The sequence below is a fragment of the Puma concolor genome, chromosome A1 (assembly GCF_028749965.1).
Source record: "Puma concolor isolate L17-30 chromosome A1, mPumCon1.1.hap2, whole genome shotgun sequence".
Classification (NCBI taxonomy): domain Eukaryota; kingdom Metazoa; phylum Chordata; class Mammalia; order Carnivora; family Felidae; genus Puma; species Puma concolor.
Window position 1 is genome coordinate 76,588,334 of NC_141667.1, and position 21,367 is coordinate 76,609,700.

The 21,367-nt window shown below is 32.4% G+C and overlaps 1 protein-coding gene across 30 annotated transcripts in view; it reads right to left on the reverse strand.

The window, feature by feature from the left end:
- PPIP5K2 (diphosphoinositol pentakisphosphate kinase 2) overlaps nucleotides 1-21,367 on the reverse strand; it is a 72,954-nt gene that overhangs the window by 49,995 nt on the left and 1,592 nt on the right. For 16 of the 30 annotated variants that reach the window (XM_086687859.1, XM_086688521.1, XM_086688390.1 and 13 more), the window contains exons 2-11: nucleotides 18,824-19,187; nucleotides 13,918-14,113; nucleotides 11,335-11,425; nucleotides 10,029-10,114; nucleotides 8,793-8,947; nucleotides 6,409-6,510; nucleotides 5,115-5,276; nucleotides 3,438-3,559; nucleotides 1,788-1,889; nucleotides 308-394 (exon numbers count right to left, since the gene is read on the reverse strand). In XM_086687859.1, coding sequence (XP_086543985.1) covers nucleotides 308-394; nucleotides 1,788-1,889; nucleotides 3,438-3,559; nucleotides 5,115-5,276; nucleotides 6,409-6,510; nucleotides 8,793-8,947; nucleotides 10,029-10,114; nucleotides 11,335-11,425; nucleotides 13,918-14,113; nucleotides 18,824-18,949 — 1,229 coding nt within the window. In that variant the 5' untranslated portion in view covers nucleotides 18,950-19,187. Of the gene's footprint in view, nucleotides 1-307; nucleotides 395-1,787; nucleotides 1,890-3,437; nucleotides 3,560-5,114; nucleotides 5,277-6,408; nucleotides 6,511-8,792; nucleotides 8,948-10,028; nucleotides 10,115-11,334; nucleotides 11,426-13,917; nucleotides 14,114-18,823; nucleotides 19,188-21,367 lie in introns of those variants that run through there. The other 14 variants (XM_025924278.2, XM_086687941.1, XM_086688157.1 and 11 more) reach the window with 3 other exon arrangements.

Sequence of the window (21,367 nt, forward strand, 5' to 3'; positions counted from 1 at the left end):
AGGACTCAGAGAAAGCAATGTGAGAGAATAACAAACCAAAATTTAACATCTTAGGATGTTTACACTTTTACAATAAACGAAAGTTAGGTCAGATGGATGATAATTTACGGATATTGCCATCATAATTTTCAGATGCTAATATATACAATTACTTTAAATGGATTTTGTCTCCATCCAGTGGTTCAAATTAATGGCCAAGAAATGGGAAAACAGTTTTCCTGTATGATGTATTGATCAAAATAGCTAATCACCTATCAGAAATCTTAAATTATCTCCTAAGTGTTAAATTATTCCCCTTAAAACATACTTTTGATGCCTCACTTCCATTTTCATTTTTTGTTTTGGTGTTCGATCCCCATGACGTATTACAGCTATGACACATCTGAGTTCCATCCTAAAATGAAATAAAAGTTCTCAATTTTCTAACAAAGATCTGTGTTATATAATTCAGACTCACACAACATCTCATTTCTTTAGAGCTATCTTATACCATTTCAAAAAGTTTCCTATTGAGATAGTACTTGTAACAACTAGTCAATTTTATCAAATCCAATCTTATCAATTTTATCAAATCCAATCTTAAAAAGATTTTACGAAGCTGGAGGAGGAGTAATATTAAGCTATATATCAGCTTCTTCTCTAGAGATGACTATGCTAACTTTGGAATAAAAGTAAACGAATGACAATCCCGGAACTTCATAAAATACTTGGTCTGTAGCAGAGATTAATTATTATTAAATCAAAGCAAAATAAAGCTTTACTTGATAGCTGCTATATTTATTTTGCCCTTGTAAGAAGAACAAGTACTTCAAACTTAAATTACTAGAAGATAAAACTGTCTTAGAAAGAATGCTAGGGTATAATTTAGTGTTTGACAAACTACAGGCCACAGAACACAACCCTGCAGGATTTTAATAAGTTACCTAAAACTTTTTATGTTAAATAGTTTGAGAATACTGGTTTAAAACAAAATTAAATATTTGTGTTTCTCCATCCCAACCAGCCCTTCGCAGAATATTTAACATGCTAATGTAAATGTCTAACTTGTAAATATGAAGCATTTGGTCAACCCACCTGAGTAGCAGATGAGTTTCAAGCAGTAATTTTCACTAGAATATTATAAAACACTTTCGCAATACTGATCTAATTAATTTACCTCAAGATAAAACTCTATATTTTTTCTTTATACAATAAGAGAATAAAAGCTGTACAGCCACTGACTATGAAACTTTAAGTGACATACCTGTTGGTACCTCCTTTATTTTTGTGACTTAATTCAATAGTTCTATAGTTATACAAGCATTTTTCAGGATTTTATTTAATTTTTTTTCAGATTTTATTTATTTTTTTTTTCTAAAAATTTTTTTTTTTCAACGTTTATTTATTTTTGGGACAGAGAGAGACAGAGCACGAACGGGGAAGGGGCAGAGAGAGAGGGAGACACAGAATCGGAAACAGGCTCCAGGCTCTGAGCCATCAGCCCAGAGCCCGACGCGGGGCTCGAACTCACGGACCGCGAGATCGTGACCTGGCTGAAGTCGGACGCTTAACTGACTGCGCCACCCAGGCGCCCCTTTCAGATTTTATTTTTAACAATACAAAAGAGTTTTAGTCTAGGTGGACCCTTGCAAAAGCATATAGTCTATTTTTCCATCTGCAAAGTGAATTATATGAAAACATACAGAGTAAAGTGTCCAATGATCGTTTAGAAATTTAATCTTTATTGTAATAGCAGAGACTGATGTACAAAACCCAAGGAATTTCTAAATGAAAATATTCAAACTTACATAGTTCCAGATGTAGTTGGTACAATTGGGATATCTTCAGCTTCTAAGGGTATTGACCAGGGGATATGAAATTGTGGAGCAAGCTCTCGCATTACAATATTGCTTTGATACAAAAATAAAAAGCTAAGAATTAATTTATTTTAAGGCAAACCTCAGTACTTAATGACTAATGATATAATCAATGAAATTAAAGTCAAACTAGTGACTCTGTGATTACAGCACACAAAAATTAACTCAAAGACTCAATCCTGATAAAGAAAAATTAGATTAGCAGTTCTAAACTGGTATATAAGAACACCCTAAAGAGATGCCATGAATTTGGAATTATTAATTATTTACGTTAGTTTTAAAATATAAGTCACATTGGATTCAAATAAATCACTAAAGCTGCATCATATGCACTTATAGATACAATCTGAAAACCAAGATTGGCTCTTCTTTATGGCTACGGATCATTTCTTACAAGTTTATTGATCACTTTTGAAGTTACTCTAAATACTGTGGCTCTTTTTTAATAAATTTCTATTATACTTTACTAATAGGGTTAAAAACAGAAAACATGTTAAGTAATTATAAAACATTTTTTGTTTTGCTTAAATTCAGCACTTATTCATGCTAAAATTTAGTAAGCTCCCCTAAATTTCACCTTAAGGGTTAAGTTCACCAATCTTTAAAATATTCTATAAAAGCTGACTCCAATTAGGACAATACATTTATTTATTTATTTATTTATTTATTTATTTATTTATTTGAGAAAGACACAGTGAGGGAGAGAGAGTGCATGCATGAGTGGGTGAAAGGGGCAGGAGAGAGAGAGAGAGAGAGGGAGGGAGGGAGGGAGGGAGGGAGCGAGGGAGAGAGAGAGAGAATATCCTAAGGAGACTCCAAGCTAAGCATCACATGAGGCTTGATCCCACCAATCTGGGATCTTGACCTAAACTGAAATCAAGAGTGAGATGCTCAACTGACTGAGCCACCCAAGTGCCCCATGACAACACATTTTAAAATGTAAGTTTCTTATGGCTCTGTCATATATACTTTGAAATGGTTCAAAAATATTTGTCTTATGAATCTTCTAAATCAAAGTATAAGAAAATAGGTCAAAGAATATAAAAATGGTCTTTCTACATGCAATATTTTCTTTTGAATTCACTAATAATCTCATGGGATTATCTTTAACTGACATATGCTTGTAGAAAGCAGTATCATTCAAAAGAACCCTGAATTCCAAATATTTCTATTTTACCCTGGTTACTTCTTTCATGAATATTCATTTTGTACCTTAAAGTAAGAGAATTAAACCTTTTCAATTATGTATCAAAATCTTGAGGGACAAGTAACCTAACAAATTAGCTGTTTTGACTAACAATCACTGTAATAATCACGGTATATATTTGTGAATCTATGAAGTTAAGTATCTTTAAAACTTCATCTATATTGGCCCTAAATTAATCCGCCTTTGATATCCTGAAGTATAATTAAAGATTTGTCATGGTTCTTTGGAGATGTCATTTTGTGAACATTTGTTTTTACTCTAGAGTGCTTACAAGATTCTGATCGTTTGATGCATTTACAATTATTTGGTTTCTGAATACCTACTATGCATTAGCTATAACAAAGGTATAGAAGAAAAAGATAAAAAATTCTTACCCAAGTATTTTTGCACAATCATCATAATACTTCATGGAATTTTTCACAAAACTGAAGCCATTGACATCACAGACATAGGACTGTCCATTGGCCCGTAACAAATCAAAACCACAAACTGTTTGCTATTTAAAATAAATTATAAACTTTAAAGTTACATTTGAATTAGGATTCACAATGTTCTAGTCTTATTACAACATATCAAATTTTATAAATGCCTAAAAATGTACTACTGCACCTTAGTTTACTTCATAGTAAGTAATGAAATTACTCATCTGTAACCTGAGTACTCTGAAAATATGTCAAACATACTATATGATTGTTTTAGTTCCACACCATGAAGTAAATATGGAACAAAAATGCTTCAGGGACTAGAGAGGCCAAAAAATAACCTACCGTAACAAGAAGTTCTTCAAGTAATATTTAATTAAAAAGAGTAAAAAAAATGTTAAAGGCTTTGTAAAATTTTGTGATAGTAGAAATTATATCACTTTAATCCAAAGCATAAAGGAAAACATAAAGAAAAAGTAGTTTTGAAGATATGTCCCAGAGGAAATGTCCAATTATCCCTATGAATCTTTTTTTAAAGAAAGATTTTATTTTTATGTAATCTTTACACCCACTGTGGGGTTTAAGCTCACAACCCTGAGATTAAGAGTTGCAGGCTCTACAAAGTGAGCCAACCAGGTGCCCTTCGTTCTGAATCTTTTAAAACTTGACAACTATATACTTGTGAGCACTTGAAATGAATTAAATACATTTTATTTGGGAGAAGAAAACCATTGCAAGGTATAAATTTCCTACTAAGGCTCCAAGAATTTTCTAACTTCTGCATTTTACATTCAAATCATGACACATTAGCATAAATATGATTTTAAGTCATGTCTTTTAGAATCCTGGTATTACGAAGTTAAGATAATTCGTACAAAGCTATTAAAATATACTTACAGGATAATATTCCTTCCATAAAAGTGACTTCAAATTATTAAGACATAAAGTATTATTTAATAACCAGTAACACATCCTAGTCTTTACATTATAACTCAAGACAAGACTTCAAAAAGGTGAAGTTTATCCTTTGTTAGATGCAACTTGTACTACTTCTATTTAAATCTTTACCATACATTACTGGAAACCTAATGATGTAGACTGAGGGAACTAGTCAAATGTTAGCAGTAAAAAGTTTTCTTTAAGGAATGTTATTTGTATTGCTTTCAAAAACACATTTTATCATATACAACAAATAGGCTAAAGGATGTATTACCAAGGCTAGAAGACTACTGAAGACCTTTTTTATTCAAGAAAACAATCATGTATCAATTCTGAGTAAATAGTACTTGCAACCAGTTGTTTTAAGCATGTTAAATAATACCTCTAAACACTGGTTAATGCTACTGTTTTAGTTAAGTTTTCCTCCATCATTTTAATTTCTGAATAAATTGACAAAATTCCCTTTTATATAACAGATAAAATAGAGAGAAACAAAGTCCTTCATTTATTATGTATTTTTATTAATGGCGCTATAAGAATCCCCTGAAAAGTACATAAACCATTTAAATGTATCATTTTTATTTTCTCAGCTTACTTCTACCACTAAATGCCCAAATAACATTTCTTTTACTCAAAAAAGACATTAGAATTTCTTTGACAGGGGCCTGTATGGCCTTTAAAACATCTTACCTTAAAAGCAAGGCAGACTTTCCAAGCAATTAATTTCTCGCGTGCATTCAGAATAACAGGGTATCTAACTTCTTTTCCCTCACTATCTCGTTCCACCTTGCCATCGAGGGCTGGAGATTTTCGAGCTTCAGCATGAGCATAATCTGGACCCACTGTATAAACCTTTCATTAAAGTTAAAATATATAAAAATTTTTATATTATTCAAAATGTATTTTAAAAAACAGCAGACAACAAACTAAAAGAAAAATAATAAAACTTTACTTCAGTCTCCAGACTATTCATTTCACACCTCTTTCTATTTCACATGCCAAAATTTTCAATACAATGGAAAAGGTTATAAACAATAACATGGCAAAAAAATGGTAAAGTGAAGTTCTGTTCTTTGGAGAGATTGATATGCTGAGCATTATGAGGGAATACTAGGTTGTATATGAGGTGATCTTTTTCAAATTGTTTTAAGTTTAACAAAGGAGAGGTACAAGTTAATTATAAAAACATAAAAGAAAGTAATGGCCAAAAGGAAGATTAAAAAATGGGGGTGGTGGTGAGGGACAGCATAGAATGAAAAGCAGATGAGAAAGAGAACAGCACTCCAAGCACAGGTAATTAACACAGAGGCCAGAGGTGTTAAAGAGCATGATGTATTCAGATAAGAGTAAATTATTTAGTATAGTTTATACTGTAAGAAATAAGGTTGATAGAAGACAGACTGAAACATTCTGTATGCCACACTTAAGAACCTGATTATTATCCTCTGGTCAACAAAAATCCATAAGAGAATTTTAAAGGAGAGGCTCATGATCAGGTTTATACCTTAGACCAAGACTGGCTGAAGGTAAAGCAATTAAGACCTTGTCTGTCACCAAAAGAAGTCAAACATATTTTTACATTATGCTACGGTTGCTGCGGATCTCAAACATCATTTATGCTAATCAATGCTTAGAAACTGGTGGCTATTAGACCTTTACTGCTTTATTATTTAATGTCCTTTTAAAGAAGCATACATTTTATTATATCACCAAGTTGTTTATTAAATATTTTTATAACTGTATTTCAATAAAATTTGTCTCCTTGGCAATCCTGTTTTAAGCATTTAAGAACATTATTCTAAAAAAAGGGTCCATGGCCTTCAGACTGTCAAAGGCATTCATAATACAAAACAGATTAACAATCTCTAGTCACAAAAAAAAAAGAGATCCAGAATATAGATATAACTAATTAAAGGGTAATCTCTTTTTCTGTTGCCATCGGTAAACTAAATACAAAATTAAAATATACTGTAATCAATCCTACCTTTACATCAGTACCATCTGTGGGCATAAACTCTTCATATATATATGAGCCTGTTTTTCGTACATTGCTTTCTGGGGAATAAACACTACTTCTACTGCCAATCTGAAAACAAAGATGCCCATGAATATAAAAACTAAATTATTCATCTCATTTTATTAATATAAACTTTCACCATATCTTTCCATCTTAGATATTTCCAAAAAATTTTTTTGGTGCACAAGTATTTAACAACACTTACTATACAGTTGACGCTGTATTATTTTCTACCATAATTACAATTTATATGTAAGTTAAATAGCATAAATATACAATGAATGGTAAGAATAATGTTTCTTAGATTCAACCATGTTGTTGCATGTAACCTGGTTTGTTCACTTTGTCTACTATAGAATTTTCCACTGTGTACGTACATGGAATTCATTCATTAATGGATATTTTGGTTGTTTTCTAAGCTTTTGTCAGTAGAACAGTTTTGCTTTGAACATTCTTATATGTGTCCCATGTCCAAGAGGGTTTCTAATGTATATACTACAAGTAGAATTACCAGGTGATAGAATTGCTAGGTGCTCATATTCAACATACATAGATAATGCCAAAATCCTTTATGAACTGTTTTAACAATTTAGAGTTCTCTTAGCACATATATTAGTTCCCACTGCTCTACTATAATTGGTATTGTTAGACTTAATATTTGCCACTCTAATGGATATAAAATAGTATCCCACTGAATTTTTTCTTTGAATTTCCATGATTATAAATGTACACACATTTTAAATCTTAATGTATTATTAAATTATATTGCTAAGAGGCTATATTAACTTGCATTCCTGCCAACAACATGTGGGCTTGTGCTTGTTTTCCAACTACCTCAATCTTTTAGATCTTTGGCAATCCAAAAAGTAATTCAATGTCATTAACTTTTAGACTTCATTTGCATTTATTTTATTATGGGTACAATTTTTTTTAAATCTTTAATATTATTTTTTATTATTTTTTATTTTTTTTAATATATGAAATTTATTGTCAAATTGGTTTCCATACAACACCCAGTGCTCATCCCAAAAGACGCCCTCTTCAATACCCATCACCCACCCACCCCTCCCTCCCACCCCCAATCAACCCCTCAGTTTGTTCTCAGTTTTTAAGAGTCTCTTATGCTTTGGCTCTCTCCCACTCTAACCTCTTTTTTTTTTTTCTTCCCCTCTCCCATGGGTTTCTGTTAAGTTTCTCAGGATCCACATAAGAGTGAAACCATATGGTATCTGTCTTTCTCTGTATGACTTATTTCACTTAGCATAACACTCTCCAGTTCCATCCATGTTCCTTCAAAGGGTCATATTTCATTCTTTCTCATTGCCATGTAGTACTCCATTGTGTATATAAACCACAATTTCTTTATCCATTTATCAGTTGATGGACATTTAGGCTCTTTCCATAATTTGGCTATTGTTGAGAGTGCTGCTATAAACATTGGGGTACAAGTGCCCCTATGCATCAGTACTCCTGTATCCCTTGGGTAAATTCCTAGCAGTGCTACTGCTGGGTCGTAGGGTAGGTCTATTTTTAATTTTTTGAGGAACCTCCAAACTCTTCTAGAGCGGCTGCACCAGTTTGCATTCCCACCAACAGTGCAAGAGGGTTCCTGTTTCTCCACATCCTCTTATGGGTGCAATTTTAAGCATACTGTCATTCATGTATGTAAAAATTATTGGTATTATTTTTGTCTATGAATCATCCATCTTGGGGGCTATTTTTCTTCTCTCTCTCTGTTTTAAATAGGCTCCATGCCCAATGTGGGGCTTAAACTCAGACCCTGAGTCGCATGCTCTACCAACTGAGCCATCCAGGTGCCCTAAGGTGCCATTTTTCTTTTTTTTTTTTTTTAACACTTATTTATTATTGAAAGACAGAGAGAGACAGAGCACGAGCAGGGGAGGGACTGAGAGATGGGGAGATAACAGAATCCAAAGCAGGCTCCAGGCTCTGAGCTGCCAGCACAGAGCCGGACGCGGGGCTTGAACTCACAAACCACAAGATCGTGACCTAAGCCTAAGTTGGAGGCTTAACTGACGGAGCCACCCAGGTGCCCCAAGGTGCCATTTTTCTTAAATACTGCTGATCTTTACCTGAATTTCTCATAGGCCAGATACATAACTGGAAGATGCAAATGAAATCAAATAATACTCTTCATACTTTGTACCTAGAAATTTTGCATGCATCGCATTAAAAAATAAAATAATGCCTTGCTTTTCTAACAAAGAAGAGTTTTCATTTATTCCTAAATGATACATTCTTAGTCTTAATTCTATTAAATACTTGATTACTTTTAGTAAAATTTGCACAAAGTATGAAGAACAGTATTCCCTGGGATAACAAAGGTTTACCTTCCGAAAAAGTCTTTGACTTCCACCACCAGCAGATGTTGGGTAGTAAATGTAAACATTATGATCCTCTGCACTGACTGGCTTTTCTACAAATGGCTTTTGAAAAACTTCACCATTTACTTCTACATGATCTTCACCTTCAATCAGATTGCACTCTAGAAGTCAAACAGAACATCAGGAAAAATTACATACTGTATATTATCTGGAAATAGTATTATTATTGAAGTTTTTACTACAATGGAGATTACAAAGAAAAGTAAGCTTGGATAATATATGATTTGATTTTAGTTAAAACTATTTATGCAAACAACATACATCAACATCTATGATCTATGACATTAAAAACTATAGCTTTTCTTCAAAATCTTATGAATCTGTCATTTCACCTTATCAATCCACAGAATACAAAGTTAGATAGGAAATGACACCAACAAGAAAGACTGAGAAATAATTTTAGAACGCTATCATCTTCTGAAAAATGTAAGGGATCATTTGTATCACAGATACTATAAAACATGAAATTATTCAGGTTACTAAAGTAACCTATACAAAGTAAGCAAGCACTCTAATTAGGAAGTTATTTTTTTACCTCTAGACAAATGAGGGAAGTTCCCTATTACAGATAATAAATGTTATATTTTGTTTTTAATAAAAGTTGCTTTTAGATACAATAAAATCATCAGAATTCCCTAAAATACTCTTATCAGAACATTAAATCTTAATGCAGATAAACATTTATCTTGGTTTTTTTAGACTGCTATATATAACTTACATGTTATGTTTTAGATAACCAGAAAAATGAAGCAAAGGGTGCTTTAAGACATTAGTAGGTAATAAGATTTCAAAATTCCTAGTCATCAGAAATTTAATCACAGCATTCTAGTGTGAAGTTTCTAATGCTTAATTCAAGAGTCAGAGATAAATCACTTGTTTACACTAATCAATACAAATTTATTAAGCACATAATTTAAAAATTCTTCTTTACATTTCCCAAATAGATGTCAAATGCAAACCAAAGAAAAGTAGGATATATAACTCTTAAATTATTACTGGGTCTTTTAGCTTATAGTGCTACACTTCAACTGAACATAATACTTAATTGGTTCATTTCTTTAAAAAAAAGTAAACAAAATACTATGAATTCTTCAAATTCCTTCTACTTAATTATAGAAGGGAAGTGGCTCAAAAGTATGTTGAGTGACAAAAGGCAGCTCGCTCAAAATCTCTTACTCTTACCTTTGGGATTATTTGGGTCACGATTCAAAATTGCGTAACGTGGAAGTAAAATACCTTCAGCCTGAAGAATACTGTATACTTCTCTCCTGAAAAAAAGGGAAAACATCCTGTATTGTTTTATTCTATTTCACAAGTACATTATTACTACTGTATTACTAAAAAGGCATGGATATCAAGCCTTATTTTTTAAATAAAAAATTTGTCATTTAAAGTATCAAAAAAATATGTATTCAAAGGAAATATTATGCAATATTAAAACAAAAATGTCTGCACAATACTTTATGTGGCATAATAAAATACTAACATTTAAAATTGGGAATGTAAATGTATAAAAAGAAATGGTCAAATAAAGTTGCTATAAGCAATGACAGAATATTACCTAACCATTAAAAACTTTATACCTAAAGAATATTTAATGGCACGGGAAAATGTTCATTGTATTGTGTGTAAATGTGTAAATGTAAATGTGTAAAATGTAAATGTGTAAAATGTAAGTCCATGTACATATTGCTTTCTATATGAAAAAAATATGATAGATACGGTGGCAGGGTAAAATCCTTTCTTGATGCTTTTATTTTCCAAATTTCTTAAAGTAAATATGCATTTTCATATATATGTATATAACATATAAGCATGTATTAATATGGAAAACTAGGAAAAATGTTTTAAAGTTTTAGATATCAATAATGTCACTATCTGGAAGAACAGAATACCAGAAACAAAAAACCATAAGGCCTTATAGTTTATAAAGTGTTTTCATACATATAATCTCATATTGTAATGTTCACGTAAAGGAAAATCAAATGTTGGTGAAATCATAAGGGTAGCCATCAGAGTGAAACATCAAACAATATAAATAAATATATTTGTATTTTACAGTGTCTCTTGGAAATCCATGCTTTTGACCTGTAAAATGAATGCTAATATAGTGAGGTATTTTTCAAAACAGTTGCACTTTACCATTAAAAATAATCTAGTATAGCCCTAATTTCATCATCAGTCATCATGACAGAGATGTTGTTCATAATTTTCAGTGGTTCAGTAGACTCCAGAAATTAAATAAATCTGGTTTAAGTCCTCGTCCCACTATTTGCAGGACTACTTGTGACTTTGGGCAAATCGATTCATCTCCCTGATTTTCAAGATTCTTCATCTACAAAATTGGGTATAAATACCTATTCTTAAGTATTATTTAGAAGATACCAAAAATTAACGTATATGAAAACACCTGATGCCGTATCGCTTACAGTATATCCTAAATAAATGTTAATTTTCCTTCCCTTATTCAGCCATCTCCATCACTCACCTATCTTGTATGAGATACTGCATATTCAAGTCATTGATTACAAATGGATTCCTGAGTTTTGCATAGGCAACTGCTTTGTCCAGTGGAAATCCTAAGAACACATATTATTAACATATTCTGTACAATCTCAAGGTAAGTTGACATCTATAACTTTATCAATTTGAATTTATGCCATTTCTGATAAAAGGTTAGTTTTATTATCACTACTTTCCATATAAATCATGGAAAAATAAACACATAAAACTTAACGTACTATTAATAAGTCTTATTTTTTCCTAGTTAATTTGATTGATAAGGCACAATAAGCTAGTGGTTATATAACCAAATTTAGAGCACTGACACATTAGTCAACACCTGATTATTCAAAGTCACTGATAAAAAGTTAAGATTACCTCATACACAAACAGAAATCTATATATAAATAAATATATCACAATCACTTGGTGATTTTTAAAATATATATAACTTTCTCACTTTTTAAATTTGATATCTATACATATAAATTGTTGATAATTCAAAGAATTTATGCATCTTTAAAATAGCAAAAACAAAAGTTAATTCTCTTGCAAAGATATGCTCTAAATATAAAGTATATGAGTAGAATCATACTTGCTGTTACTAGGTCAACGTTATCAGAAATTAACTCAAAAATTACTAGCCTTTGGTAAAATTACTAATTACAAGGAAAATAAATCAAATGGCAGATATAGTAAGAGGCCTAAAGTATCTAAAGCATTTTAATGATTCTACTATGCTGTCTGTATCGACGCTAAAAGCTCCAGTTTTATCCATCAATACCTATTACTTAGAGATGGTAAGGCAGTATTCCCTAAAGGTTAATATAACAGGGTCCAAAGTCCTGGCTCCATCTTTCATTAGCTACGTGATTTCGGGCAAATTTACCTAAAATCTCTCAGCCCCTGATTCACAACTATAAATGGGTATTTTGACAGTCTTACCTAGTACAGTTTTTGGAGGAACTCCATCAAGGAGTATACATAAAACACTTAGCACAGTACCTGACATAATAAGCTCCCAATAAATATTATTATTCCTTAAATGAAAATATTTTAATGAATATCTAATTGAAGAAATAGAGTAAAAATCATTAGGTATGCATAACTTTAGAATTTAACTATAGCATACTATAGTATACCTGTGAAGACACTGTGTTTTGTAGCATTATCGGAACAGTTGGAGAAGTTAAGTACTAAGGCATACTGATGTTAAAAAAAACTAAACAAAAAACCAGTCAGTTAAAAAAGACTTATTCCTAAATTCCTTTTAGTTTTTAAAATGTAATGAAAGTACTCTACCTAGAATCACCTGGCCACAAATTATAAACCCTTCTACTTTTGTAAAGACTCTCAGAAGAATTCATCACTTGTCATAAAGATATCTCGAGGTCTATGATTTTACGTTTCCTAACAGAACTCAGCATATAGGAACCCTTATTCAGTTCCCTGCTTTTGTTGTTGTGGTTAAAGAGGACATTTCCCTTACCAAGAGACAGCATATGGGATATCACCTTGGAGAGCACCTAGTTTTTACAAGCAAATAAATAGCTCTGTAGGAAGAACCATGTAGTAGTAAGGGAAGAAACCTTACCCTCAAAGATAAGCTAATTTTCATATTCTCTGAAATAAAGGACTTCAGTTTATAAAGACCAGGGCCTTGGCTTCTCTATAGGCTATAGGAGCACAAGAAGTCTCAAACATGCTCCACCCCTTTCTGGCTGAAGACGTTTCTTGAATACCTAAGTAAAGTGAAACTTTAACACAGCTAGAGATTACATATTTTGGTAACAAGTTTGCTTTAATGTGAATTCATTTATAACTGAGTACTTATCTTTTAAATTATAGTTCTTAGTAAGAAATACATTTAATTCACAGATAACTGGGTAATAAAAATTTCAGATATTCACTAATAATTTTGATTAGTGGGTTTTACTATGAAGGCATACTTCACCATCAAGTAATACTGAAGTTTAATTATATTTCACTTTGGTTTATAAAAGAAACCGAGTAAAGTCTAAAATTCAAATATTAAGCGCCTCAGAAATAAAATATAAATATGTATATGAGGAAACATCATTTTCTATATGACAAAAGCATAGACCTTAAAATATTCAATAATTCAAGAATTCATTCTAAATAACTTAGAGTAACAAAGATATACTTTCAAAGGATTCATCAACCTATTTTTCACTATTTTTAATAGTGAAAACCGGACACTAATTGTTAAGATACTGGCTAAATGTTATAGTATATCCTCATGATGACAAGCTAAGATGTCATTGAAAATCAGGTCTCTGAAGAATGTAATGAAAGGAAAATAAACCTCGATATAGTTAATGGAAAATTAAATATAAAATGACATATACACTGTAATAGTAAATTTGTTTTTAAAAAATACACAGAGGAAAAATGGCTGAAAAGAAATATATCAAAATGTTAGCAACACTGATCTGTGAGAGTGGGTAGGTTTAATTTTATTTTTCTAATTTACCTAATAATCTACAATTAGTATGTATTGGTTTTATTATAAGAGGATAAAAGTAGTTCCCACCCCATTCTTTAATACCTTTAGAATGGAAAGAAATAAGACAATCACATAAAGGCCAGTTTTCTACTGGTTCATTCAAAATAACATCTTCTTCAAATACTACTACTGTGATATATTTAAATAAGGAGATCCGTTCAAGAATTTCCTTCATTGGTTTGGATTTGGATTTCTTTGCCATGGAACATATTCCAACCACAATCTGTCTTTCCGGTGGCTAAAACAGAAGGAAAACAAAACAAAAAAAATCAGGTTGACTCAATACGAACTGCAAAGTAGAGCTATTTTAAATCTTGTTCAGAAGTAGATGAGGGATGTGATTAATACAAATGACACACTAACCAAAAAAGGCATTTTTCAAAATTACATTGTTATTATAATAAATAACAAATAGTTGTTTACAAAGGTTTGGAAAAAATTCTAAAACAATACACTTTCAGGACATCGTTACTATTTTCATTCTGATTTTAAACTTAAACAAATACTCCTTTCTTGACTGTCTTCAACACTTGTTGTTCTCCTTACAAAAGAAAGGGGAAAATAAGGGCCAAAACTTATCTAATCCAAGTAAAAAGACCAATAAGAGTGAGATAAAGAATTCTCTTGCCTAAAATAAGATGTTCTGACTACAAAGCTGTATTACAGTGTTGAACTATTTTTGGAGACTGAGCTTGAATAGGAGTTGGTCACCAATGACAACTTGGAAGAAAATTTTGGAGAAAGCCAAACTGCTAACAGAGGTGTCAATGCTCTTTGAAGCTCCTATCTTTATACTCAATATTCCCATTAATGGTGTTGCTCATCTCTGGCACCCCTACTATAGCTCAAAGGCCATGGTTCATCCTGAGACTAAAAAAAGGAGGAGACAGAAATAATTTATGAGCAGCTCACAGGTTTACAAAATCACTCAAGATTCATTCTGAGGTCTCTGCATTTAAATAGTTAATAATTTATCAAATAAATAAAGCTGTGTCTAGTTTTTCTTTTTAGTTCTCCCCCTTCCATATTTTATATATTTCAGATGACAATATAATCCATGCTCAAGTGTTTTACTAGACTCTCTCTTATAAATCTAAAAATAAAATAGGATAACATCAGATTTAAATTGCTATTCTTTATGCCTAAAATTAGATTTCCTCATTGCCTCTTCTAACTCATAAAATCTAGAGGTCAAATTGGTATTGAATTTGATTGTAAATCCTAACCTTCCCAGGATTTGCTGTCTTTCCACCTTGATTATCCACTTTTATGTTCTCTTATTCAATTATTTCCTGATCAAAAGCCTCTATCCAGCTCATGATGTTCCTAATGAATATTTCCCTAGCCAACAAAAGTACTCAAGCTAAACCATCAACAAAACAAAAAAGGCAACCTATTGAATGGGAGGAGAAACTTGCAAATGATGTATCTATTAAGGGGTCAACTTCTAAAATATACAAAGAACTCCTACAACTCAACATCAAAAAAACCCAAATAATCCAATTAAAAAATGAACAGAGGACCTTAGTCGGACATTTCTCCAAAGAAGACATACAGATGGGCAAAAGATTCATGAAAAGATGGTCGACAACACTAATCATCAGGAAAATGTAAATCAAAACCACAATGACACATCACTTCGCACTTGTCAAAATGGCTAGTATCAAAAAGACAACACGTAACAAGAGTTGGCAAGGATGTGGAGAAAAAGGAATCCTCATGCACCGTTGGTGGGAATGTAAACTGGAGCAACCACTGTGGAAAACAGTATGGAGGTTCCTCAAAAACTTAAAAATAGAGGGGCGCCTGGGTGGCGCAGTCGGTTAAGCGTCCGACTTCAGCCAGGTCACGATCTCGCGGTCCGTGAGTTCGAGCCCCGCGTCGGGCTCTGGACTGATGGCTCAGAGCCTGGAGCCTGTTTCCGATTCTGTGTCTCCCTCTCTCTCTGCCCCTCCCCCGTTCATGCTCTGTCTCTCTCTGTCCCAAAAATAAATAAAAAAAAAACAAAAAACAAAAAAAAAACCTTAAAAATAGAAATGCCATATTACCTATTAATCCTACTTCCGGGTATTTACTAAGAAAATAAAAACACTAATTCAAAAAGATATGTTTACTGCATCATTATTTACAACAGCCAAGATATGGAAGCAACCTAAGTGTCCATCCATAAATGGATACACGTGATATATATTATATATATTACACATACCATATATAATGTATATATATGTATATATAGATATAGAATATATATACATGTATGTATATGTATATATATATATCAGGCATAAAAAAGAATAAAGGGGTGCCTGGGAGGCTCAGATGGTTGAGCATCTAACTTCGACTCAGGTCTTGATCTTGCGGTTTGTGAGTTTGAGCCCCACATCGGGCTCATTGGTATCAGCCTGGAGCCTGCTTTGGATTCTCTGTCCCCCTTTCTCTGCCCCTCCCCTGCTTGTGCTCTTTCTCTGTATCTCAAAAATAAACCTTAAAAAAAAAAAAAAAAAAAAAAAAGAAAAAGAAAAAGAATGAAATCTTGCCATTCACAATAACACGGATGGACTTATAGGATATTATGCTAAGTGAAACAGAAAAACAAATACCTTATGATTCCACTTACATGTGGAATCTAAAAACTGAAAGAAATAAAAAAAAAACAAAACAAAACATCTAGACTCAAACACAGAGAACAAACTGGTGGCTCTCAGTGGGAAGGGGAGGTGCAAGGATGGGTGAAACACGTGAAGGGGATTAAGAGGTACAGACTTCCAGTTATAAAATAGAGAAGTTAAAGGGATGAAAAGTACAGCATAGGGCATACAAAGTAGAAACTTTGTATGGTGACAGATGGTAACTACACTTAACATGGTGAGCATTCTGTAATGTATACAATTGCTGAATCACCATGTTGTACACATGAAACTAATGTCAATTATACTTCAGTAAAAACAGCATTCGACCTAACACTTCCTACTGTTTTACAGATTAAAAGGCTACTTTTATTTTATTTTATTTTATTTAATATTAAAATGTTAAATTTTGTTTATTACAGATCTATTTAATATCTACTCATTGGCTAAGATCAGCTAGAAACTTTCAAGTTTAAAATGCACAAATAAAGCTGCATTATTAAGGCAAAATCACAGAATTTTCCTATCAGGTAAAATTACATGATAGCATGTAATTACTTTTTAAACAGATCTAAATTACTTTGTCAGATTTAAGGTCTAAAATGAAATTCATACCTTTAATCTTAAAAACAGAATGACCTAGAACAAATCATTTTGTTCTATAGGTCAACAATCTATAGGTTAAATGAACCAAATTGAAGCTACTCAAAAGTGACAATTATACATCACAAATGTGAGTTCAATTTAATTAGTACCAATAGTCTAAGAATTATACTAAAAGTTAGATATACAGAAACTACCTACACTCAAAGTGCTGTGAATCTAACAGGGATTACAGTAACAATGCAGTACATTATGATACATGGAATACAAGTATATGTGTTAAGGTATAGAATGGTACTGAGGAAGAAGTATTCAAGTTTACAAGGAGAAGGGGAAGAATGAATATGAATAATGAGCAGGGTTTTGAAGAATGAAAAACTATTCACAAGGTATCCCTTCCCAGAAAAGGGCATTCTATCCAGATAAAGGAATACACCCAATGGCGAAGAGGCATGGCACAACATAGAATAACACGTGAAAAGCAAAAATTTGATACTGCTGAAACATAAAAGGTAGAAGGGAAGAGAGACAAATAGAGTTCTGGATATAAGGGACCGAAGTCCTAATCTGGAAAAAGTGGACTTGATGGTCAGTGACATTCACAGTGTGTTCAGATGTACTCTAGTGAAAAGGGATAGGAGTACTTGAAGCTGAGTCAATAGCACTTCCTAGTTTAAGTCAGCCAGAGAAGGTCTGCTTTCCTGTTTTACTTATTGGATTTCTAGACAATACTTCAGATGAAGAAAAGCACTGCTCGTAAGAGAAGCTTGAAAATCATCTTTCCCGGGCTGAGGATGAGGGGTGGGTGGGAAAGGTTTCAAGTGAAAGCAGTCTGATTCACATTTCAGACACGCATAACTGCACTGGGAAAAGTATTAAATAATTATGAAAAAAGATTTAAAGAATAATCTAATAGCTATTTTTGGTTTGTTTTTAACTACTTTTACCAAGTATAACAGGTTTGAAAACAAAATTCTCTTTCGAACTGGAAATATGAGGGAAAAAAAACATAACTTTGTATCTTGAATCAGTCTTCACAGTAAAGCAATGTCTATGTGTAAAGGGAAAACAAGACAAATGTTGAGCTAATATAACTATGGTAAAATGAACATAATAAATGGGTGTTATTCCTGAAGATCCACTATGGTTATACATCCTAATAGATCAGATCAAAAAGAAAGTAAGACTTACACAGTTAAACACCCCTGTGGATACTTGAGGTAGCCTCTCCTAGCCACACAGTTACAGGCTTCTGAATAGTTAATACATAAGGCTATCTTTGAGTCAAGCATCACTTGTGTTGACAACATGACAAACTTAACAAAGCTAAGAAGTCCTTCTTTGTAACTTTAAAATGATTTCCTTCAACTTACTTCTTTCTCTTGACATATTTTTTAGGTACTTCTACATACAAGAAATCCTTTTGGTTTATGGTCCTATTCTTTTTGCCATGTTTTCAACTGAGTCTTGTGTCACGCTAGGCATACCAGTGAAAGACACTAGAATAAGCATCATTAAACAACTTAGAACTCTGACTCCTGATTGGATTTCTTGATGCAACATAGATTCAATAATGTTGTAATGAAACATGCTGTTTTAGTGCAAAATACTTCCAACAAATTACTATGTGCAAAAATGGCTTCACAATTTAGACAGTAATAATTCACTTTAACAGTGATGAGTAAGAAGTCTATACTGTACTGGTCTTCTCTCACCAAAAAACTTACAGACTCATCCTCTTCATCCTCATCTTCATCTGCATGGTGGAAGAAATGTCGATAATTTCCTGAATTTATTTCTGTATCTTCAGGCCCAACAAAGAACCTGGGGGCTTCACTCATTTTTATTTCATTTGATATAGATATAAAGCACTATACTAAAATGGCTTTTAAATAAACCATTCTCTCTCTACTATACAAGGTCTGTTGCAGCTTGTTTTTGCTTTTACAATCACTTGAAATTGTGATGACAGTTAGTTGGCAAATGTTCTTCTGTTCTCAGATATCATTGCTTCATTTGTTGATGAAGTTTAAAAGAGAGGCTTAGTGCTTCAGTGAGTCAATGCAACAATCTTTCTACCTAAAATACAATGAAAAAATTAATTTTGGAGGCTGTACTTCAAAAACATTCATGTAAAAGTAAAATGATACTTGTAAAATCATTACCAGTAATTTGATGCATACCTTCAAATACAAAGACATTTTCTTCCATGATATTAAAAAATTAGGCTTTGATATTTAATAATCTACATTTTAACAATTCAACAAACTGATTCAAAAATAACAAAAAGACAGTAACAATAAAAATACACAGTAAATTCTTTAAGTCCAAAAATATCTAAGAAGTGAGAAAATTATTCAAATTATAACAAAATTCCATTAAAAGCTGAATTCCTTTGCAACACAGTTCAGTAATATCTGAATAGATCAGATCAATATCTGGGGGAAAAAACCCCAGATAAAATGCAATGTAAATTTAAAACCCATTGACAACTATAAATCAATTTGAAAACTCATTAAATCAATTTTTAAAAGCCTGTAACTTGAAAGTTCAACTTGCAAACGAGGCTTTTTTTATTTTTATTTTTTTTAGGGAATAAAACCTTTCTGCATTCTAGTCTCAAAAAAATATCAATAAAACGAGAATAAAGAAAATATTTCATTTTAACAGCAGCTTTTGAAGTTTTAGAAGTCAAAAATTCTTTGGCTAAACTAATAAAAATCTATGGATTCTCTCCTCAAAAAAAAAATGTACAAGTGTAACAAATTCTGCAAAAATTTTATGTGATTGACACCCAAGCTTTCCACATAAACAGATGTCTATCAACATCAGTTCAAGAAGTCTCATGTAACAGTGACATCTCAAAACATTCTTTACCAAAGTTGTTTACATGTACTTGTTCCTTGGTCACATTAAAACTAATTACTTACCAAGATGAAACTATATATCAAATAATTCATTGGATTACTGGTAATATAATAAATTATTTGATCAAATATTCTTAAGAGTTGGGAGTGTATGTTAGATAAAAAACTGTAAAGTGTAACTCCAAAACTCTTATTTCTAAAGATGTATGTAATTCTAGTTTAATTGGCGGCTCCCTATTAAATAGTGAAACCCTAGTGTACCTAGGCAGGCTTCACTGTATCCAATTTTCAAATTAAAATTGCACGGTGTTAGGAAATTTAAAACAGTTTGTGATTAAAAAAGGTAGAAATACTTGTTCAAAAGACAAATGCTACTCAACTCTGATTTATAAATTGGAAAGTACTATGCTACTAAAGTATCAACACTCAAGGAAGTGGTTCTCAAACTTCATCACACATCAGAATCACCAGGAAGGCTTGTTAAAATACTAAAGTCTCAAAGTGGGAGCCAATACTCTGCATTTTTAAAATTCTATGGTGATGCTGATGCTGCTGGCCTGGTAATAACACTTTGAGAACCACTGCTCTAAGAGGGCCTGGATGGCTTAGTCTAATAAGTGTCAGATTCCAGATTTCAGCTCAGGTCATGATCTCACCACCCCAAGGAGGGATTCTCTTTCTCCCTCTCTCTCTCTCTGCCCCCTCCCCTGCTCAGGTTCCCGCTTGCTCGTGCTCTCTCAAAAGAAATCAACTTTTTTAAAAAGGAGAGAGAACCATTGTTCTAGACTTTGACAAAAGTGGGTTAGAAAGCTTTTTCTAATAGTTGTTCAGATCCGTATCCTTAACTAAGCTACTGAAACTCTCTAGCCACCATCTGTAAACTGTGATAAATTTAATAAATTATTTTGAAAACTAAATGCCAAAGCAGCAATTTAGCACAGGGTAAACATTTAGTAAATGTGAGGTGTTTCTTTTATTGGCTTTTATAATTAAAAAAGAGATTCCTGATCTAACTTAACTGGCACAGAACAAAGACAAACCATTTAGTTTAGAATGTACCTATTTACTGCCCTTGCAATGAAGCCACAGAAACTCCTCTTTGCCACTGCTTCTGCTGGAGACCTCATTACATGTTTTCTAGTCTTACCACACTGCTTCAGACTGTCATGAACACTACTGCCTGGAATAAATACTCATCTTCTCCCCAAATTTAAGCTACTTAATCCTTAAAATGACACCTTGGATCATCCATCAGTCCTATGTAGTGGACAGAAGTCCGTCTTTCTTGAGGACCCTCAGCTCTTATTGCTCAGTCTAAATAGACACATGACCAATTTTCCTGAAACCCCAAAAGCATTTTCCGGATGGAAACATTGCTGTGAATGGTGACAA